The sequence below is a fragment of the Mustela erminea genome, chromosome 9 (genome assembly GCF_009829155.1).
Source record: "Mustela erminea isolate mMusErm1 chromosome 9, mMusErm1.Pri, whole genome shotgun sequence".
Lineage (NCBI taxonomy): Eukaryota > Metazoa > Chordata > Mammalia > Carnivora > Mustelidae > Mustela > Mustela erminea.
This window is the reverse complement of record NC_045622.1, coordinates 14,198,881-14,221,692: the sequence shown is the minus strand read 5'-3', so window position 1 is coordinate 14,221,692 and position 22,812 is coordinate 14,198,881. Positions and strand designations below refer to the sequence as shown.

The 22,812-nt window shown below is 48.9% G+C and overlaps 2 protein-coding genes across 2 annotated transcripts in view; one reads left to right on the top strand and one right to left on the bottom strand.

Moving 5' to 3' along the window:
• SMIM35 (small integral membrane protein 35) overlaps positions 1-22,812 on the top strand; it is a 101,785-nt gene that overhangs the window by 10,673 nt on the left and 68,300 nt on the right. The window lies entirely within an intron of this gene.
• Positions 3,434-22,812, bottom strand: part of TMPRSS4 (transmembrane serine protease 4) — a 34,018-nt gene continuing 14,639 nt past the window's right edge. The window contains exons 2-13 of the mRNA XM_032357644.1: positions 21,665-21,698; positions 18,253-18,369; positions 15,367-15,519; positions 14,203-14,332; positions 11,804-11,905; positions 10,758-10,798; positions 8,729-8,888; positions 7,487-7,653; positions 6,598-6,696; positions 6,267-6,409; positions 4,925-5,074; positions 3,434-4,531 (exon numbers count right to left, since the gene is read on the bottom strand). Of these exons, the coding sequence (XP_032213535.1) occupies positions 4,520-4,531; positions 4,925-5,074; positions 6,267-6,409; positions 6,598-6,696; positions 7,487-7,653; positions 8,729-8,888; positions 10,758-10,798; positions 11,804-11,905; positions 14,203-14,332; positions 15,367-15,519; positions 18,253-18,369; positions 21,665-21,698 (1,308 nt within the window). The 3' untranslated portion in view covers positions 3,434-4,519. The remainder of the gene's footprint in view (positions 4,532-4,924; positions 5,075-6,266; positions 6,410-6,597; positions 6,697-7,486; positions 7,654-8,728; positions 8,889-10,757; positions 10,799-11,803; positions 11,906-14,202; positions 14,333-15,366; positions 15,520-18,252; positions 18,370-21,664; positions 21,699-22,812) is intronic.

The window sequence follows — 22,812 nt, the reverse complement described above, 5'->3', positions numbered from 1 at the left end:
CATAGACAAAGTTCGTTTAAATTTTTGTACGTTTTTACCAGTTGCTTCCCTATGTCTTCTTGCACCTCCATTCTTACTATGAGGATAGTTTTTCTTCTTTCTAAAGTACATATTTGAATTTACCTGAAGGATACAAAATATGAATTAGAAGGGATACATGCACCCTGAGGTTTATAGCAGCATTATCTACAATAGCCAGCTTATGGAAACAGACCAAGTGTCCATTGATAAAGAAGATGTGTGTGTGTGTGTGTGTGTGTGTGTGTGTGTGTGTGTGTGTGATGGACTCTTACTTAGTAATGAAAAAGAATGAAATCCTGTCATTTGCAATGACATGGTTGGAGCTAGAGAGTATTATGCTAAGTGAAATAAGTTAGAGAAAGACAGATACTGTATGCTTTCACTCATACATGGAAACAAAACAAAAGAAACAAAACAAACCAGTAAAGGGGGGAAAAATGAGAGGCAAACCAAACAACAGACTATTTATTTATTTATTTATTTGACAGAGAGAGATCACAAGTAGGCAGAGAGGCAGGCAGAGAGAGAGGAGGAAGCAGGCTCCCTGCTGAGCGGAGAGCCCGATACGGGGCTTGATCCCAGGACCCTGGGATCATGACCTGAGCTGAAGGCAGAGGCTTAACCCACTGAGCCACCCAGGCACCCCCAAACAACAGACTCTTAACCAGAGAACAAACTGCGGGTTACCAGAGGGGAGGTGGGTGGGGGACGGGCAAACTAAGTGATGGGGATTAAGGAGGGCACTTGTGATGAGCACTGGGCGATGTATGGAAATGTTGAATCACTATATTGTACACCTAGAACTAATATCACACTGTATGTTGACTAGCTGGAATTTAAAAATTAAAAAAAAAAGTGAGGTACATACTTGAGATTTTCCTTTTGAGAATATCTGTTGGTAGTATACTCTATTATTGTTTTCCTGAATGCCTTCTTAAAAGGTAGTTTTGTAGGATTCATAATTTGCTGTTGTCTAGGCACACTGAAGAGTCTTGTGGTTCCTTTCCTGCTGAGGGGATGTCTGCTGGCAATCTGTGGTTTGTTTATTTATTTATTGTGAGTGTGTGTGAGTGAGAGAGCACAAGCATGAGTGGAGGGGCAGATGGAGAGGGGAGAGAGAATCCCAAGGAGGCTCCATGCTCAACGTGGGGCGTGATTCCACAACCCCCTGACTGCAGCCGCAGCCAGAATCAAGAGTTGGATGCTCGACTGACTGAGCCACCCAAGGTGCCCATTGCTGTGGTATCTTGATGGTGTTGTAGGTTGTCTGGACTGTTTCTCTGGCTGCTTTAAAGAGTTTCTGTTTATTTTTGGTGTTCTGAAGCTTCATGATCATATACCGAGGTAAGGATTATTTGAATGTTTCCACCTGGGTTGTACACGTGTGTACCTTATAATGGCAAATACTCTGTGTGAGGGTTCATGCCTTTAATGAGTTCCAGACAGTCTCAGCTGTTACTTCTTTAGATGTGGTTTTTCCTTCATATTTCTGTTCTCTCCCTCTGAGACTTTAACCGGTTATGTTAGACCTTCTTATTCTAGCCTCCGTTTTCCATAACCTTCTTTTTGTATATATGTGTGTGTACATATATATATATATTTAAAGATTTTATTGAGAGAGAGTGAGTGCATGTGAGTGCACACACAAAGGGAGAGGGAGGAGCAGGCTCTCTGTTCAGCAGGGAGGCTGATTTGGGGCTCAATCCCAGGACCCTGGGATCATGACCTGAGCTGGAGGCAGACGCCTGACTGACTGAGCCACCCAGGCACCCCCGTATATATGTATATTTTATTTCCTTATTTCTTTCTGCAGTAAACTTAGTAACTTCTTCAATCTACCTTACGGTTTGTTGATCCTCTCTTAATCTATGTCTGAAATGCTACTTAACCCAAACATTCATTTTATCATTTTAATAATTATAGTTTTTATTTCTAAGAGCTCTATTTGGTTCTTCTTCACATCTACCTATCATATTTGCTTATTAAAATACTTATTTTTTTTGAACAGAAAATAAGCGTTGGTGGAGAATGTGGGGAAATTGGAACCCTTGTGCACTGTTGGTGGGAATGTGAAATGGTGAGATCCTTATGGAAAACAATAAAAAATTAAAAACAGATACCATATGATACAGCAATTCTACTTCTGGGTATACATCCCAAAGAATCGAAAGCAGGATCTTGAAGAGAGATCTGTAGACCCATGTTCATGGCAGCATTATTCACAATAGCCTAAAGGTAGAAGCAACCTGGATGTCTGTTTTGATAAACAAAACGTGGTATAAATAATGGAATATTATTCAGCTTTAAAAAGGAAAGAAAATCTGACGCAGGCTACTACCATGGATAAACCGTGAAGACACTCTGCTAGGTGAAATAAGCACAGGAAGGCAAATACTATATGATTCCACTTACGTGAGGTACCTAGAATAGTCAGCTTGATAGAGATAGAAGGTAGGCAGGTGGCTTCCAAGTATTCAGGGGCAGAAGAAATGGGGAGTTACTGTTTAAGGGGTACAGAGTTCTGGAAAGGAAAAAACAGCTTTGAGATGGATGGTGGTAATGGTTGCACAGCAATGTGAATATATTTAACACCATTGAACTGTATACTTACAAATGGTTGATACTAAATTTTATGGTTTTTTTTTTAAAAAAGATTTTATTTATTTATTTGACAGAGAGAGCACAAGTAGGCAGAGAGGCAGGCAGAGAGAGAGGGGGGAAGCAGAGAGCCCGATGTGGGGCTTGGTCCTGGGACCCTGAGATCATGACCTGAGCTGAAGGCAGAGGCTTAACCCACTGAGCCACCCAGGCACCCCTCATGTGGGTTTTAAATTAAAAGTATTTAAAAGTGTCTTAAAATGTAGAAAAGGTACCTATTTTAAATTTCTTTAAAGATGCGTAAATTATTGGCGGTCCTATAGTGTGATAGTTTATAGCATGAACATTGGAGTCAGAATGCTCATATTCACTTTTCCCATATGTAACCCCAGGCAAGATACTTAGCCTCATTGAGTCTTACTTTCTTACCCCTAAAATGGGGATGGGATATGAATGGCATTGATCTTGTATGTTTGTGTGAGTCTTAAATGCTCAGTACACAGTGAAGCACTTAGAATAGTGTCTGGCAGGTAGAAGTATTCTACCGTATCACTTTTTCTTATAATCTGATAATTCTAACATCTAAGGTCCTTGAGGTTTTAAATTTGTTATTTTTGATGATTCCCACTCCCAAGGTTTTCTTTTTAAAAAATCTTGGCTGATCTTTGATGGTGAGCACTGGCTCTGGGTTTAGTTCTGATCTCAGCTTTCATATAGGTCTTGGTCCCTTGGACACCCCAGATTTTAGTTAGCTGTTGCCCCCAGATACCTATCTTTGTTTCAGCTCATGATTCTGATAGCTTTGTTTGGTTGATTTTTTTTTTTTTTGTCTTTGAGGATTTCTGTTATTTTCTGAGAACCTACTAAAGCATTGTCAAGTATATTTAGGATCTGACCAAGTATATTAAGGATTTAGGCCTCAGAATACCCAGGCCCCGATACAGTGGCCTGAGAAGTTTATGGGGCTTAATCCTCTGACCATTTGAGTGTAGGACTTGTGCTTATGTCCCTAGAACCCCACTAACGGACCACCTCAGACTTTACAGGTGATAATTTTTTTTTTTTTTTTAAAGAATGAAAGCAACCGGCCTGGACTCTCTAGGTAGAAGTAAGGACTCAAAGGTGCAGTATTTCTTTCCAGCCACTGGGGGAACCACGATTTACTGTCAGTCTTGAGTACCAAATCCTCCCTCTCCCAAGTCATAGGTGTTCTCTCTGGTCTTTGGGTCTCTTTTTCGTTGTTTGAGAATCCGTGGTCTCCCCAAGAACTTTTCATACTCAGGTTCAAGAATGATGCAATAGTTCTAGCTCAGTTCTTAGCATGCAGCCCAGTCCGCCTGTGTCAAGGACTTCACACACCTGTTTAATAGCAGCAGCCATAGAGCTAACAGTCATAACACTAAGTAATAGTAGTTGTACCAATAGCAGGACAGTGCATTTTAAATTACAACTGGTTTCTTGCTCTGTTGGGCCTGAGGATGGGTGGAGGAGAGGGCTGGCTCAGACTCTTTTCTCCCTCTACTCCAATCCTTGGTGATCTGGGTTCTCATTGGAGAGTCTGCTTCCATTCATCAAGGTGGGAAGGTTTCTTTTGTGCTTAGCATGCCTCTGAGACCTTGGCCAGAAGGCTGGCCTGTCCAGTGGACGGTGTCTTTCTCCCAGGGATATCAGGAGCCCCAGGGGTGGCAGTGCTGGGGCTGCTGACTTCCTTCTGGGTGCGTTTGAGCTGTGAGGTCTTTTACAAGAATGGAGGCCCTTTGCTGCACAAAGAAATGTTGAGGCTGTGGGCAGAGTGGTGTGCCCTCGGGGGCTCTTGCTCCGTCTGACGTCTGACTTCTCGGATCCCCAGGTGGGCAGGACAGGGGGAGGCTGTTTCCAGGAGAATGGAGGGGCAGCAGCATCATGACTCCGACTATGATAAGAGACCAAAAAAGACATTATTTGAAATTGAACAAGGTGGTGATGTGTGTGGAATTAGCCTGCCTTTTTTGAAGCTCTTTTCTCCTCTCTCCTCTAGGGAATTTTCTTGAGCCTTTCCACCCTCCTCCTTAATGGAGTCTGTTCCTGGGAAACGCTCTGCCAGAGAATAGAGAATGATAAAGCTGGGTGTATTCTATACCCTAAGGCGTTTGCATTCATTTGAAATCTCAGACTAAGAAATTTCAGCTCTTCTGGTGGAATTGCAGATTTTCCCTGGTGGGGAAGATGATTTAGGATGTCCGGGGTCATCTCAGAGCCATTTAAATCAAACTAAAGATAGTTTGTATCTTTAAGGTGGAGGAAGGGGGCGGCACAACAGGCTCACCTTCCGGACATTGTAGATCCAGTTGAGATAGGCTGTGACCTTGGTGTATACTCCTGGGGTGCTGGGGCCCCCACAGCCATGGCCCCAGCTCACGATGCCCACCACTTGCCACTGGTCAGAGTGATACATCAGGGGCCCACCGCTGTCACCCTGTGAAACACCAGAACAGGGGTTGCTGGGGAGGGCAAGCAGGGGCGGGGTGGAGGAGTGGGTTTCTCTTTCTTCCCCTCCTCGCACTGGCTCATCTGTTCCTCTGTATGCCCCCCCACTGCTCCCCAGTGTTCTATGCTGTTCTGCCCTCATTGCCTCTGCTCATGCTGTTCCTGCAGCCTGGAAGGCCCTTTCTTTTGAGGCAAAAGGGTTCTTTTTGTGGTCAAGTAAGTTGTTGGTGTGCCTTCTCTCAGATTCACAAGGCACGCTAGCAAACTCAAGGCTCTAGGGTTCCTCAGTGAGAAGCCTGATTATCTTTGTTTAATCCAGTACTTCCTAAATTTATTTAGCTGCTCATGGGTTGCCTTTTGCATGCCAGGTACCATTCTAGACAACTGGGATTCAATCAATGAAAGGAACAAAGATCCTGCCCTCAGGGAGCTTAGAGTTAGATGGAGAAGAGAGAGAGAATAAACAAGCAAAAAACTCAACAGACCAGAGCATGTCAGATAGTGAAAAGTGCATTACTTTGGGTGTCTGTCCCAGCTCCTATAGCCCCCGAGACTTCCTCCCTCAGAACCCAGTAACACCATAGCCTAACTGCCCCTCTTGCCCACCACTGTGAACTCCCTAAGGGCAGAAGACACTGTCCCCAAAACCAAGTATTCACCTGGCATTCAAGTGATGGCCAAGAGCTACCTCTGGAGTGGAGGAATTTAATGACTGAGAATGGGGTTGGAGTGGGGTTAAGGGCTTTAGTGAAAATGGCTCGGAAGAACCTCTGGGGATGGAGGGAGTGAAAATATATTTAGGGACTAATGGGGTTTGGGGGCGGGGGAGGCATTGTTCCAGGGCTCATCCAGCAGGAGATGGGTTTTCTCTAGTCTAGTGCAGCATCTTGACAGTTCTAGAGAAAACAGACCTGGCCGTCCTGCCCTCACATGACTCCTACTCCTGTGGGTGATGGGAGGTAAGAGCAGGTGGGTTGGCTAACCACCTTTGTAGGTGAAATACACACCTGAAATCTTTCTGCTTGTCTCTGTCCATCCTTTCCCTCCCTCTCTCTGTTCTTCCCTTCATCACGATTGAGTGCCCACTGTATGCAGGACTTCATTTGGGGCTGCTGGCCTCTGGACTTACTTGTTTTTCCAGGACTAAAATCTCTATCCAAGGAACTCCCTCATGATCCCACCTGGCAGGTATCCACGCCACCCTCCAGGATGCCGGCACACAGCATCTGCTCAGTAACTTCCCCCTGGTAGGCGTCCTCTGCGTTGCACCGAGTATGGTCAATGACCTGGACCGAGGCCTGCAGCAGTGTGTCAGACAGCTTTCCTGGGAAGGTGAAACACATGTGTATTCCCATTCTTGCCTCTTACCCCCACCCAGGATAATTCTCTGGGTTACCTGGCATCTCAGTGCTTGGATTTCCAGGATGGGTTTTTTCCCCCCAGGGTGGTCCTCTTTCCCATCACCTCCAGGAGCTGCTCCCTCAGCCCTGTGTTCCTGAGCCCAGGACTTACCTCCATCCTGCTTCGTAAAGCCCCATCCGATGACCCAGAGTGGGGTGGCTGGAGTTAGCTCCTCATCAAAAAAGGGTAGGCAGATGGGCCTGACTGTGCCTGCCAGGAGCAGAGAGAAAGCGGGGAGAGCCTGGTGGCTAAGTACTCTGGAAAGGTTGACACCAGGGTTTCTATGACCTGTATTCCAGGGGATGTTAACAGAAGTGGCATGAGAAAGTTCTGTGGTCAAATAAGTTGAAGTATAGTTTAAACATAATACAAGCAAATTAAAAATTAAAGGCCTTATCATATCTTTATATGCTAGTGTGCCCCAAGAAAAGAGCTCTACTATAAAAAATGTTTCCCAATTTAGGATAGAACCCGTTTTTTTTCTCCAAGGGCCCAGTGTCCTGTGGAACTGACAGTTGCAAATGCTGAGAAATACTATCCAAGCATGAGTCATCTAACAGAGCTGTTCAAAGAGTCCATGGGCTGCTTTAAAGGTAATGAGCTCTCTGCCTGTGGAGGAAACCAGGTGGGCACAGTAACCCCTTGGCAGAGATATGGTGCAGGCTCTTGGTACTCATTGAGGGTGGAGGATGGACTAGAAGATCTTTTAGTTCCCTTACAGCCCCAAGATTGGATGAGTCTATGATTCTCACTTGATATGCTCCACATGGAGAAAACAGACCTCAAAAGAACCCAGCTTGACAACTGAAAGGGTTGTGAGCTGACAACTGAAAGGGTTCTCATGGCCCCTCACTGATGTTAGGCTGGTGTATTCACCAGAAACAAATGTACAGCTGAGGGCTTAAGAAGAGAAGCAGTATGCCCAAGTCCACGTAGTGAGCTAGTAGCAGAAGGGGAGTATAACCTGGCCTAGGGGGTCTGTTCCCACATGCCCTCTCACCGGAGAATGTGAGTGGGAACTGCAGCTTCACGAGGGCAATGTCCTTCTCTTTTGGGTACGTGGTGTTCAGCTCAATGACGAAGATGCTGGCCACAGGCAGGGATGGGAAGTTGTCCAGTTTGTCTGAGCCAGCCCTCACCTTCCAGGTGGACACATCGTGATGCTTCCTGGGGTGGGGGCAGAGACAGCGGGGTTCAGGCCTGAACCAAGCCTGTGCAGTCTTTGCCCACAGCTGGGTCCCCAGGGCGCTGGGGGTCGGGGTGCTGAATGTTCCTGCTGTAGGGGGTTATGATGGTGAGGCCAGAAGTGGTAGAGAAGGAGCAGGTCTGAAGAATCCCTTACAAAAGGACAAATTCTAAAAGGGAATTTGATCCTTTCCCCTGGTGAAACCTGCTCAAGGAAACTTCTAACTGGAGGGCTAGGGAAGGGGCTGTTCCCAGCACCTGAGCTCTGGGGTCCTGGCACTTTCCTGCCCCCGGTACTGTCTGTGCTACTCATGTGGTGCTCGTATTGTCAGTTTCATTATGCACTTGTCTGTCTGCCTCCCGACACTCCTGCCTGCATAGTGTGCATGGGTGGTTTCCCAGGAAAGGACTTAGAGCTTTGTCATATCTCAAAGGTTAAGAATCTCTGGCCAACACTCTGAATTCCTCTAAGGCGCTGACAGAGCTAATGCATACGGATACATAATATAGTACTCATTAGATATTGAATGAATGAATGAATGAATGAAAGAAGGAAAGTGAAGAGGGCCTGGGAGTAGTCCTTTCCCAGAGGTATGGGCAGGCCTTTCTCTGCTGGCTTGTAAAGGAATCTATGCTTTCTGCTTTAAGTTTTTGGGTATAATGGGGGAGTGACAGTGACTCTCAACCCCAGAACCACTCCAGAGAAGACTGGCAGAAGGAGCACATTCTCAGGACTCCAGGAAGATGGATGGGAAGAGCTTCTGTGGAGTGAGTAGGGACTGGACTGAGGACCCTGGGTATCTGATTGCTTCCCAACTAGAAGAGGTCAAGCTTGGTGATCAAGCTTGGTGACCAGCGCCTTCTTCTCAGACCCTGGGTGGCTAACAAAGGATGTTCAGTGTCTCATTGGGGGTGGCCACACCCAAGGACGTGTTCTTTAGAGGGAGGGGAAAGAGAGGGTAGGGGTTTGGAAAACAGGCTGGGAGGCAGGGAACCTGGATACTTAGGCCCCTCCAAGGCTTTGAGCCCCCAAGGCTTCCTTGTGGTGCAGCCTTACCTGAAACAGTGGGCTGCCGTGAGGATCCAGTAGGGGTCCAGAATGCTCCCTCCACAGATGTGTTGTTTGTTGTACTGGATGCTGACCTGCCAAGGCCAAGAATCCACAGAGGCCGCCTCCCCGCCCACTACCCGAGGGGCCTTCAGGCTGTCCCCACAGGCTGGAGTCAGCAGGGAGGGGGAAGAAATCAGGAGTCAGGCTCTTGAGGGATGGACTGCCTCCCCTTGGAGCCCTGAGTCAGTTCCCTTAGAGCAGGGCCCTTATGACTGGGACCTGGAGGGTTGGGGAGGACCACCCATTTTGAGTTATTCTTAGGGAGCTGGTGTCTCAGACCATAGACTTTTTCCCAATCTCCATCTCCTTTGTTGGGCTTTGGATGTGTTTATATTGTGAACATGGGTGTATCCATTGTGCTGGGAATTCATGGCCTTCAAACCACAGGTGATAGAGAAGTACAAAAGTCCTGCCCAGGTGGAGTGTCCCAGCCGCTCCTGCGGAATATTGGCAAGCAGATGCCCACAAACTGCTCTGGGAGCCGGAACTGGGAAGAACATTCCAGATACTAGATCTTCCTATCCTAAACTCACCTTTTTCCAAGTCCCTTCCCCTGTGATGAGTAAGTTTCCCAATTTGACATCCTATGCTCTTCCATATGCCACTGTCCTTGGCTTTTCCATCATGGCCCTAAAGCTCTGGTAAAAGCCTCATTCCCATCTCCCTGCCCTCCAGTCTCTCCAGTCCTGGTGGTCATGGCCACAGTGGTGGTTCTCTCAGTAAAAGGCTGCCATTCTTTCTGGGCCTATGCCAGCCAGGGGCTTTTCAGATACTTGTTATTCCAAAATCTGCTTTCTCCGTGTCTCCTTGCTCCCTCACAGCGCCGAGGCATCTTTCTTTCTAGAGCAGAGTTTAAAGTCCTTCTGGCAGCTGCCTACTGTCCTTGTCTGAAGTTTCCGTCTAGCCAAATCGATCTGCTTGTGTAGCTCCCTAAAAAGTTGTTCTGCTTTTGCTTGAGGAAACCCCCATCCCTGAGATGCTGTCCTATTGCTATTTATCTAAACCATTGATCCATTCAGCAAATTTGAATTAAGTGCCTACTGTGTTCAGGGATGCTGGGAGGAGAGTAGAGGACAAGAAAGACAGACAGATGTGGTCCTTCCCTTTTGGGAGCCTACAGCTCAGTGTTTAGCCTGGGTACCACCCCCTGGGGGCCACCCAATCCCTGGAGACTCCCCCACCCGCATCCTGGAATTTCCATAGCCTGCTCCCAGTGTTGGCCTGTCTTTCATTTCCTTTGTGCTTTGGTCTTCCTGTTAAGACTGACAGCTCCTCAAGGGAAGATCTGTGACTCCAACCTCCCTGTGACATCAGGGCCATTCAGCTCAGAGCATAGATGATGTGACTAATGGTTCAGTCATTCACTAGCTAGCCACCACACACCAGGGATTGTGGGCATCACGTGCTCATGATAGAACGTCTTAACATCCAACAGGGAAGCCTATATACTACCCAACGGCAAAGGCAGTGACAGTGGCCCTGTTCCATTCCGCCTATCCAGTATCTAGCCAGCCTGGCAGGTTCTGTTCAGTTCTTCCACAAGTCTGGGAGGACAAGCTGGGTCACAGAGCTTGTTTTCTCTTCTGTTCTCTGTAAGGATCTTCTGGGGCAGTTGGACAAAAGGCTTTCTTGGGAAGAGGAACCTCAGAAGGGTCAGGTGAATTACTCAAGGTCACACTGGAAGCCAGTGGGACTGGTGCCTGGGTCTCTCTGTGGCAGTCAGCTATGAGCTCTGTTCAGTCTGGCATCGCCCAGCTGTGGTCTTGCATCTTTTTCTTTCTCTCTGTTCTCTGTCTCTCTCTGTTATAAACTCCTTGAAGGAGCACTTCCTACAAACCCAAGACTGAAGGAAGTAAGTTTGGGACAAAACAGAGAGAAACTTAGAGTCTGAGAGATTTAAGAATGAGGATGAAGGTCTTTCTCCCCACTCTTTGCTGGCCCAGGGCCCAAACCCTCAGAGATGGGGCGTACTCACCAAGGCAGTGCAGGGAGACCAAGGAGCCTGAGAGACAGGGTCTGGAAGGGAGACACAGGGCCTTGAGGTTTCTGTGGGAGGTGTGGACTTCGGTCCCCTGACCCTGTTGACCCCAGTCCCCTTCCCGAAAAATCTGGAAGATTTTCCCGGGAAATCTGGAATCCACATGCTGAGGTACTATATAGAAACCACGTGACCATTTAGTTCAGTGCAATTCAGTTGGCTTGGGTTCAAGATCCTTGATTTTAAGGACTCACAATGTGCTGGGCCCTGCCTGTGTCCGAGCCCAACCCGAGCCCTTGGCATCCTGGAGTGGATGGGAGAGCAGAGCCTGGAACAGTGTCTGTAACACTGTGCGCTTTTCAAATGAACGAAAAGGGGGATTTCAGTGGAATTACAGGCACACGATCCTTCTGCTACCATCTTGGTTCTTTTTAAGATTTACTCTCTGGAGAATGAGCAGCCCTCAGCAGCAGCCCCGAATGCTAGAGAGCCAGCATCCTTTCCGGTACTCTCTGCTGCCGTGTGACCATTTTTCTCTAGATGCTGAGCTGTCATGTGGGGTGGGGAGGCAGAGGAACAGGCCGCTGCCAGAGGCTGTGGGGCCTTTTCTCTGGAGAGCTGGGAACATGGAGAGGCCTTACCCTGGCCTGGGTAAGTGGCGGGATGGACAGAGTGGCCTTTGGAATCTTGCCTGTTGGGTTTAATTGGGAGTGTAAAGCAGTAGGAAAATTTTTCGTTGGGTTTAATTGGGAGTGTAAAGCAGTAGGAAAATTTTTCTCTTTTATTCTTGGATGAGAAGGCCACCCATACGTGGACATGATACCAGCTGTCTGTTTTATATGAAAAATGGAGTCAACCCAGAAAACCTCTCAGAAATCTGATTCTCTAGCTCTTGGTATCTGACAGTCTGCATGGCCTGGAGTTCTTCCTGTGGTCTGACTTATATTCCCCTTGCTGCACCTGCTTGGGCTGGCTGCCTACAGCCCCGATGGCAGCCTCCATATGTGAGCCTCTCGTGGGCCAGGGGCCGTCCTCCCACTTACCCACTTAGGTTTTGCACCTGAAGTTCTTGGCCATTTTCTGTGATTCCAACAACATCCAGATTTTGGTCTGGGCCAATCTGCACAGCTTTGAAGGTGGGTTTGCTGCTCACATTGGGAGAGAGAGAGAGAGAGAGAGAGACACGTGAGCTAGGGCAGGAGGTTAGGAGATGTCAGGAGTAGCCCCCACTCCCAGGGGCTGCGGTGGGAAAGAATGTGTCCCAGGACTCAGATCTGGGCACAATGCTGATGTGGTCTTGCTTTCCCAGAACTCTGGACAAGTTATGGACATGCTTTCCTAACTCCCAGCTATAACCCTATTTCAAATGTCATAGGATATTTTCTCCTGGGTCATAGCCAGGGAATTAAAATGTGGATATCTGGTTTTCTGAACAAGGCATCTGGGCTGAATTGGGTAGGAGGGGTACTTTATGGCTCCCTTGGAGGTAGGACAGGATGAGATCAATCTTCACATGAGTCCAGAAGAGTCTCTCCCTTGGAGCACCCACCCTCTTTCTCTCCACTGATCCGTGTTTGTCTAATTTCAAACCTTGGGTTTAAGTTTTAGCTCCTCCAGGAAGTCTTCCCTGAGTCATCCTATTGTCCTGATCGTCTGTTCTTCCCCATTCAGCTATGCTAATGCTGGTTCTGTGTGCAGGGTTCAGGATGACTGAGGCATGGGGTTACTGGCCACTGATGCTCTCACATTCCCGGGCAGGAGTTGTGCACTCCTGATGGGCCCGGTACACCTAGAAGGGCCTGGGTGTGGCGGTACTGGGTTTCAGAATCCTGGAGATGGAGGCTCTTGTCCTGCCTCTGACATTAGCCTGATGTGTAACCTTGACAGGTCACACCCTTCCTTGGGTTTCCTTAAGCCTCACTTTCTCCCTCTGTAGAATGAGAGGTGGACCCCCTGATCTCTAGAGCCTCTCCCATATTGAGCCATCTCAGGTTTATGGTCCTGGGACAAAAAGGACTTCTTATCTAGGTGGAGGAAGGAGAGAGTAGAGAAATCTGAGACGTGGAAGGAGGGACAGTGGTGGAAACGGATAGTCCCTGGAAAGCTAAGCTGTGTTCACCCATTACATCCTAATGAATAATTCTGACCGGCTTTGATTCTGTAGAACTCAAGAAGCCAGCTGGTTTGGTGCATTAGTGTACTCCAGAAGGGCAGAAACGTTAGCATCCTATTACCTTAAGAAGCCTGGGAGACACCTTGGTTGCATAAGGCAGCCGCAGCTCGCGGTGCTGCCCATGGTGCTGCCCGTGGCACTGGGCCCTGAAGATGCTGCAGTGGCTGGACTGCAGTGAGGAGGAGGGGCTTGCTGCAGGGGAGGCCTGGCTGCTGCTGGAGGAGGGGTAAGAGCAGGGGCCAGGCATAAGCAGCCCAACTGTGCCACATGGAGATTGTTGAGCAGCAGAGAGGCCTGATAACCAGAGAGCACAGGGGGCCCCAAGGTCTGATGGATCAGTAATGCTGCCGGGAGCATTTACTGAAAAAGGACCTGGAGGCTGCTTTAAGGGACGGAAGAGAGTTCCGTGATTGAGTGACGGTGTCTGCCTAGCAATTCTCATTTCTGCCTAGACCAGTTTCCTAGAGTCCTTGGGGACCTGCCCCACTCTGCAGCTGAATAAATGGGTTCTTTTCCCTCCTCTCTGGTTATGCTCTCTGAGTGGTCGGTGGCCTCACTTCTCTTCCCTTTATAGGGAAGGCCTGGGGAGGAGAGAATTACCCAAGCTGGAAACAGAGATGCTGCGAGAACTCCTGATAGGGGGCTTGGGCACAGCCCCCAAGCCTCTCCCTCCCCAGCTCCTACCAGGCGAGTTACTTATCTTTCCTGAACCTGTTTCTAAAATAGATACAGTAGTAACGACCCTTTTGGTTTTTGCCAAGATCAAATGAATATAATGCATCAAGCAGATCACCCTTATGATTATATAACTCTTCACCACTGAAGCTTTGGAGCTGCTATAGAAATTTGCTGGCAGAGCTGTGATTGCTGATGGGGCCTTGATGGAATCAGGTTTGTTTAAACTGAGTTTTAATCAATGGGACATTGAATAAGTAAGTATTATACTCTGGGGCAGGGCAGCTTCTTGTTGAGCTGTGAAGGAGTGAGGGTCTCGAGGAGCCAGCATGGTGTTGGGGGTGCGTGGTGAGGCTTACATTCTCTCGCTGCACCTGATAGCTCTCCTATGACATTGCCAGTACTTGCCCCAATTAACCCTTGAGGAAACCGGGGTTTAGGAGATTGAACTTCATGTTGGTTCTATGCTCAGGTTCAAGAGCAGTTCTGTCTGACTTCTGTATCTATATTTTTAGGAAGGGAGGGAGGAAAAGAGGAAGGAGGAAGGAGGTCGTAGGGGTTAGGGGACAGCCTCTGGAGGCTGGGGCCGGGTACCTGGCATAACCCATCTGCCCACAGGCTGTCTTGGCCAGAGCTTCTGTGAAGTTGTCAAAGCAGGCAGAGGCCCAGCTCCGTGTGGCCGGGTCCAGCACTTGGAGGGTGGATCGGTCCCTGGAGAGGCGGACTGAGAGGGGAAAAACCTGGGTCAGATCCAGGGCAGGGATCTGTCTGGCCCATCTCCCTCAGAATTCATCATGGGACCAGCACAACCTCCCTACACCCAGACCGTAGAGCACTACAGAAAACCAACCCTTTCAATTTCAAAGGATGTTCTTCTGTTTGGCTTTGCCTGATTGAGCCTTATTTCAGTGGTAGCGAGGGTGACCAGATGTCCTGGAAGGAACCTCCTTGTGGACCTCTTGTCTTGGTAGAATTACCAGCAGCTCTCCATTTTATTCTTACAGATACCAGTTTTGGTGATCTATGGTGACTCTACCCATGGTCCTCATGGCCTGCCTAGCCTGGGGGACTTCTCACTGAGGGAGGAGGTTGAGAGGGAAGTATTATTGGCAGTAGGATGGCCGGTGCCCATAGACATTTGACTTCTGATTAAAAAAAAAAAAAAAGGATATGTGCAAGAAGTCACTTCGTCCTGCCCGTCAACCCCCCCCCCCCAACACCCATCTCCTGGCTGACTTTTCTCTCCAGAGCCCAAGTACTAGGTGAATGAAGCTGGGCCAGCCCCATATGAAAAGAACGTGAGTTTTTGTTGGAAACCTCTTCTAGTCCTTTGAAGGACCTAGCTCAGTCTTGTTACATAGCAGGCTACAATAAACACCTAATGGATAGAAGGATCAATAGTTAATGGCCTGACACCCACTTTTCTAGTCCTCTTGAAAGAACAGATGTCATAGAAAGGAGGGAACTCCCCAGCGTTATCCAATCCAGCTGCATGCCTCAGTTCCACCCCAGTGTAGCAGAAGGAGGCAGGCTATGTTACAATTTCCTGTCCCTTCTAGCCTGCATCTGTTCCTCATTTTCACCGAGTACTTGCTCCGTGTTAAGTACTGGGAATCTAGTCCTGTTGCTCTTACGAACCTTGCAGCAGGGATGGAAACTGACCAGTCAGTTGGCAGATGCTGTGCCTTGAACCCAGGGGGACCTGAGCTGGTTTCCTGCTGTGCCCTCCCCCCTGGTCCCTCCAGCCCCTGGACTCACCTGCCACTGGGGACCCATCAGGGAAGGTCTTGACACAGTGCTGCTCGTCCTCCCCAGAGGCACAGTCCTGCTGGCCATCACACACTTGCCTCCTTGAGATGAAGTGGAGAGGCTGCCCGCAGAGGAAGTAGTATTTGTCCAGAATCACCTTGACTGGAAGGCAGGGGCAGGGAGGGGGCAGAGAGGACTGACCGTGAAGCAGGCAGCCCTGGCGGGAGTGGGGGATGGGATAGGCTGTGTTTCCCTGAAATCGTGCTGGGCTTCAAAATAGGCAGGTGAGGGTTCCAGACCCAGTGATGCCACTTGATAGCCTGGGTACGTGGTGCTGAGCCTCCGTTTCTGTCTCTGTAAAGTAATGCCTGTCCCATACCTATATGGTGTGAAGCAAGAGAATGTGTGGGAGAAACTTTAAAACAGCCCCACTGGACTCATCCTCCCGGTGCTGGCACAGTACCTCTGGTAATGAGCCCAAAAGATGAGAGTGCTGCCCTGCCGCCTCCCCTGTGACTTTAGACCTATCACATCCTCTCCTAGGGCCTCAGTTTTCTCAGCTGTACAGTAGGGTGAGGTGGTTGAGAACGTTTCGTGAGCTTGTGGCCTTGAGGGTCTTGTAACCGCCAAGTGCAGTTATGGGTCTGGGTGTTTTTTATCTGGGGCTGAAAGAGCCATGGAGGGGCTGGTGTTTCGTTGGGTTTTGTCTCCTCCCTGCTGCTTTCAGATTCTGTTCCTCCTTTGCTGCCTTGGCTGATGGGAATGAGTCTAGTGTTTGTGACTCCTCAGGCAATGAATACTTCACATTTCTAAAGGCTCCTGGTAGGAAGAGACCCTCCTGCCCAACTGACCCCACCCTTGGCCCCAAGCTCCCTCCTGCCTTCCAGCGTTGCCCCTGCCTAGCCACCCTAGGTGATGGTGACAAGTCTGACCGTGGCCTCGCTGCACACTGTGGAGAGCTTCCCATGCACTGCCTTGTGTCATCCTGACCATGACCTGAGGAGCCAGGTGTTGTGATTAATTCACATTATGGTGGGTTTACAAAGTCGGGGTTTAATTCCCCAGGCCACACAGCACTTCTGTGTAGAGCCAGGATTCCAGTCAGGGTCTGTCTAACCCCAAAGCTCTTTGCTGCCTCTCCATGCCTTCCCTGAGGGGCTTTGAGTTGGGGTCTGCTGGCCTGGATGCCCTGGGTGTGAGGGAGCACGGGAGAAGGAGAAGGCTGGATCTTTCCTAGACCTTCAGAGTTTGGTTCATGGTCAGGGCCCAGGGTAGAGCAGGATCATTCTAGCCTCTTGATGACAGTGTCATCAGTTGAGATCCCAGAAGCCAAAAAGTTGAGGGAACCTTGCCTGGGATGGAGGCTCAGATGACCTCCTCTGGTTGCAGAACCCGGGGGACCACAGGATGGACACCACACAGGACCTTGTGGGATGGGGAGACCTCAGTTCTAAATTGTGCACCACTCCTGCCCAGGCATGCCTGGATGGCTCTGGCCCCCTTTTCTCTCTCCAGTGTGGCCAGCCATATGCTCAGAGAAAGCCAGCTCTCCTTTGTATTAGCGTGACTAGAACAGGCTTAGGACAGCTGCTCTGCTGCTGCTGCAGACCCAGGGCCAAGGGCCAGCCAAGGTCATGAAGAAATGTGCCAGCTCTCAGGGGTGGGGTGTAGGTAGTGTTTGTGTTGTGGATCTGCATTTCTTTTGCCACAGATGGAAAAGGACTTGCTCCATCTGGGTCCTGGGGTCCTGTTCCAGCTGTCTCTAAGTGTCAGGCCTCCTCTCTGAGCCCCGATGCTCAAGTGGAGGAGGAGGGTGTGGGTCCAGTGATCGCCGAGTCGTGGTGGTCGCTGCTAGTGGAAATGCCACTCTGGCTGTGAGTGCAGGCTCCTGAAGGGCCCATCCTCCCTGGGTTAACAAATGCGTGCTTTTGTGTGCGGCTCTGTCACATCTTTGCACCCAGTCTGGTGACCCACACTTTGGCACCACCTGATTTTCATCTGGGTGTTTTACTCACATTATCTCCTCCTCCTCCTCCCCACATCCCTCTGGGAGAGACAGGATGTTTTACAGAGGAGAAGACTAAAGTTGAGAGCGGTCAAAGGACTTACTCAAGGTCACACGGCAGCAAGGGGTGTCCTGACTGCTAGCCTGGTCTGCTGTGCCCTGCTCCCCACCCTGAGAGAGCAGTCAGTAGCCTGCTATTACTGTGGCGGGTCGGCGGGGGGTGGTGGGGAGGCAAGGACAGTCGGTGGCGGAGTGGGAGTGGAGACCAGGGTGGTGGGCATGGCAGGTCATTCAGTTCAGTCTTCATTACTGAATGGCCTGCCGGAGATCACACTGCGTCTCGGGCACTGGCCAAGAGGAAGACAGAGCTTAAGGCAGTGTGTGTGTGGTGTGTGTGTGTGTGTGTGTGTGTGTGTGTGTGTGTGTGCATGTGCATGCGCTATCTGCCTGGGTGGCTTCCCCTGTGCTCCCTGTGTGGGTCCCTGCCTCAAAGGTGAAAGGGCTCCCCAGTCTTCTAGCCGTTAGGGCTGCTTAGGTGTCTGCAGGCACCTGACTAAGGAGGCAGAGGCATGGCTGCCCTGGCCCATTCCCTGCGTGGGTTTGTACTATGTGCAGCTGTGCATTCCCGGTGGTAGAGTTCATCTGGGGTAGGTGGGGGCTGCGTTCACCTCCCCCTTTGACTCTTGGAGGAAGGCTTCCTTCAGAGCAGGGCGTGGACAGATGTCACACAAAGCTTTCTGCAGCTCAGCTGTCTGTGGCTGCTAGGTGGAAGGGTGGTGGGTAAGGTTGTGCTCCGAGGGGCAGGTGGGAGCTTCAATTTCCTGTGGGGTTGAAGGGGAGGTGGGGGCAGTCATGAGGGGGTGAGGGCAGGGCTGGGGGCTGCCACTTACTGAGGACAGCCACGATGATGATGGTCGCCAGGCTCAGCAGCGCTGCGATGATTGGGACCCCCACCTTTTTGAAGGTCTCCAGGGGAGGATTTCGGGGTTTGCGCAGGGGGGTGACATCTGTGAGGCAGAGGGACAGAGTCTGCTGTTAGCACTTGGAGCTCGCCCCACCAAGGCTCACAGCCTACCTGCCCTCTGGCCATGGGGCTGAGCCGCAGAATGCTTTGGGGACAGTTTTGCTTAGGACTGGGGTTTTATTCCTGCAGACTGGGCTTAGCTTTAACAGCTCAAGGTCATCCCCCCTCCTTCGCTTATCTAGGCTTGTCCATCTTTCACCTGTGCCCCCCAGAGGAGCCTCCAGAACAAGATGTTGTCTCTTTGTCTTGACTTAGCCTATTTTGCAATGTTTCACCCTGTCTGGTCTGCCCTGCGTCTGCCTGGGGAGAGGCAAGTACTCATTTATTTTACTATCATTTATCCTCTTTTCTGACTAACCTTTAGTTAAACTGTAAGCTTGAGGAGGGCAGGGACCTCCAACTCATTTCATGCTTAGTAGAGCCCTGATACGTGCTTGCAAATGAGCACATCCTTACGGTCTCCATCTCCAGCTCAACAGATAGGGAGTCCCTAGGATGGTCCTCGTCTTTAAGGAGATGCCAGTTTGGGGGAAGAAGCACACAAGGACAGAGTTGCCACTATCTCTGGATGCCAGCAAAGCACTTAAATGTGGTGGGGGGCTGGACCAGCTAGGCAGAGGCCTGGTGATCTTGTCTTGTGCCCCAGATATAACATGGGCAGGTGCGTGTTACAGAGGCAGGACTGGCAGTGTCGGTCCACAGAGAGTCTTGAACACTATGCCGGGAATTTGGGTTTTATCATGAAGGCAGTATGGAGCTATGGACAGCTTTGGCAGTAGAAAGATGTGATCATTTTCATATTCAGAAAGGTGAATAATTCACTGGGGAGGAGGTGGATGGAAACAAGTTTGGGGTTAGGGTGACCAGGTAGGAGCCTAGAGGTGCCTAAAACAGAGCTAATAATAACTATATTGTCTATTCATATGGTTATCCAAGGAGATGGTACCAGGGCCAGGATCTGAAAAGTTAAATTCTCAGGAAGTATCTGAGATGTGTCTTCTTGGATCCTCTCTCCTTGCAGGCAGTAAGCCGGGGCGGGTGCCCGGGGCTTCTCCAGGGCGAGCTAGGGCAGGAAGTCTGGCTGCCTTGAGTCCAGGGAGGGTGATAGGTCAGCTCTCTTCTCCTCACCTCCCTGTAGCTTGGTCTGTCACCTTCCTTATGAGGCCTTCCTGACTTCCCTTTTGAATGGTAACCTTCCAATGTTACCTGTCCTCCTGCATTTTTAAAAACACTTACCAGCTCTTTACATACTCTGTATTTTACATATTGTATGTATTTTCCATCCCCTCCTGTACGTTTCTGAAATGAAGACTTTGAAGTTAAGGAATTTTCCTTCTTTTTTTCTTCTTGTTTACCTCTGAATCCCAGGTGTCTTCAACAAGTATCTGCCAAGTGAATACATGCATCGCTCTTTGCTTGATCTCTTAAGCGCATCCTTCCCATTTTTGTTCCAGGTCTGGTTTCCTGGCTTGAATGAGGGCTGGTGATAGTCTGTCTCGAGCTCTTTCCTCAGCTCTTTAAGAGTGGAGAATGGCATCCAGCCAGAGACGGGTGCTCAGGAAATGCTGATATCATTGAATCTGTTGAAAGGGAAAGCATCGGAAACCTTGTGTCTCCTCAGAAAGAGAGTTGAAGTCTCAGACACAGAACTCAGGCCTGCAGGGCGTGGGCTGGTGTTGCCTGTCCCGAGCAGGCGCCAGGGAACTTCTCAGTCTTAGCAGGTATCTCTTGAAGTTTCCAGCAGTTAGTGGCGACATTCTGTTTATCCCTCCTTCATGCGTGATTTATTTATTGAGCGTCTTCTGCTTGGGACACGAGGTGGCTTATTTCCTCAGAGGTGCCTCAACTCTTGGGAGCCCCTTGCTAGATTCCCCTGTCCAGGTCCCTATGCCTCCCTGATGTTCTCAGGGAGAACAGCATCAAGAAGGGTAGAGTTTTCTGGGTTTACATTTTATACGTAAAGTTGACAAAGCACCATGAGCTATGACGAGCCTCCCGGCCTGCCACCATTCCTTCCTGCAGCTGGTCCTGCCCACTGCGGCAGGACAGCACCTCCCAGCACATTGCTGTCATCCGGTCACATCCCCGCCTGAGAACCCTCCATGACTTCTGGATCTAGACCACTTTCTTCTTCATACTTGCAAAGCCACCGTGATCTGGGGCCACGTGGACTTCCCACTTGCCAGTCCTCACTGCTACCCGGACAGTTTCTGCCCTGGTCCTTGCACACCTGCCTTCATTCCTGCCTCTGAACCTTTGCTCCTGCTCTTCCCTTCACCACTGAAACCCTCATCACTTCCTTCTGTTTTGTGATAGCTTACTCCGGTGGGGACTTTGTCAGAGCTTGCCTGATCCATGATGCTGTTGTCTCTGATTGTTTGGCACTGATCGCTCCTTCTCGAGCTCCCTCAATGCAGGCATTGGTAGCAAATCTAACTTGGTGGTTCTCAGGGTTATTCAGGTGGTGGAGCCCTTGGATGTCTGGTGTTCTCTGGGGACACGGGGGTCTATCATTCTGTCTAATTCCAGAGTATAAACTGGGCACCATCTTACTTGCAGAAGGTTACATTGTTTGTGATCATTATTAAAGTGGGGTCCTGAAATTGTTGCAGTAAGCGGGAGAGTATGACAGATTCCTTGTGGATCTGTCATACTATTTTGTGCTTTGCTCACTTGTCTTGTGGATCCAGCAGGCTATTGGGAGTGGTTCTCATTGGTTTAACAAAATAGAGTGGGAGGGCAGAAAAAAATCCCTTAAATTTGGGAACGCTTTGTCTCTTAAATTATTCTTCTCCCATAAATCAGGCAAATACTATCATTTTCTAGTCTACCAGGGAAAATACCTTTGTCCAGCTTGTTCCATGGCAGCAGGTCAGACTGGCAACTCTTTGAGGGCAGGGACTCTGTCTTAACCTGCTGTTTTAGTCCAGCGTCTAACCCAGACCCTGGCACGTGGCAGGCATTCACAGAGTTGTTGAATGAATAAGAAAATGAGTAACTGAATGAATGAGTTGGAGGATCACCGCTCTTGGGGTTTTAGGTTTGTTGGTCCTATTTCCTTGGAGACCATGCTTCCTACTTCTAGAATTATCCTGGACCTTAGAGTTGCTTAAAACATTTTTGCTGAATGATGAATGAGTGGGTGGATGGAGATCTTCCATAGTGTTTAGCCCTCAGTGGTGGTGGTGAGGGGGTGTAAGAGGTGGATAGTATTTATTTGGTAACTGACTGAAACTTGGAGGCTGACGTAGACAAGGCAAAGCTGGACCTGAGCTTACCAAGGCTGTTCAGGGGTTGATCGCTGTCAGGATCCTGTAATTGAAGGAAAAACAATCTGTGAGTGGAGAGAGGGAACCTCTCAGGCTGAGGCTGAAGGCTCAGGACAGGCTCTTGGTTCTTATTTGCATCCCCTTCTCCCCGCTGAGTCAAAGTTGGGGGCTCAGTGATACCTCACTGGTTCTCAGTTATATGTCTTTATTACATGGTACAACTAGCTTACTAATTGTAGCAGCTAGTTAGCAATTATGGAAATGATAGGCTGCTGGGTTGTTGTGTTGCTGGGTTACTTAGGATGATTCTGCCCTGCTGTCTGTTTTGGTCAACTATTTGCCTACTTTGATAGATTTAATTCTGTAAAAACCTGGACACTTCACAAAAGGGGGTACTTCAATAGCCATTCAGGGCCAAAAGATGCTCAATGTCATGGCTCACCAGGCAAATGCAGATTCACACCACAATGAGATATCTCAGCAGAGACACCAGAAAGACTAAAATTAAAAAGACTGATAATACTAAGTGTTGAAGAGGATGTGGACTATTGGGATTCTTATACACTGTTTTCAGGAGCATAAGTCAGTACAGGTACTTTGGATCTGCTAAATCTAACTATGTGACTATTCTAGGATTCTATGATCCAGGAATTAGCCAGGAGAAATGAGTGCATGTGTCTAGTGAAATATCTGTACAAAGATGTTTGTAGTAACTGCACTCCTAATAGCTACAAATCGGAAAAACCCAAATGTCCATCAGTGGTGGAGTAGATAAATAAGTTGTGGTATATTTATATGATGGAATATATTTCAACAACAAACATAACCTATTGCTAAGTGCAGTGACCTATGGACTGCTCTCACAGACATAGCAGTGACAGAAAGAAACTAGATGCTAGAGTGTACTCTGTGTCTTTCATATATATAGATTTTAAAAGATGAAATTGACTTCTCGCGATACAAGTCAGAATATTGATTACCACTGGCTGGGGAAGTGGGGCAGTTATTGGAAGCAGCACAATGGAAACTTCTGGAATGCTGGAAAACTTACAGATCTTGATCTAAGTGTTGATTACATGGGGGCACGTATGTTTAATATTCACTGGGGCGTATACTTTAGATTTGAGCACTTTACTAAATACATGTTATATTTAACA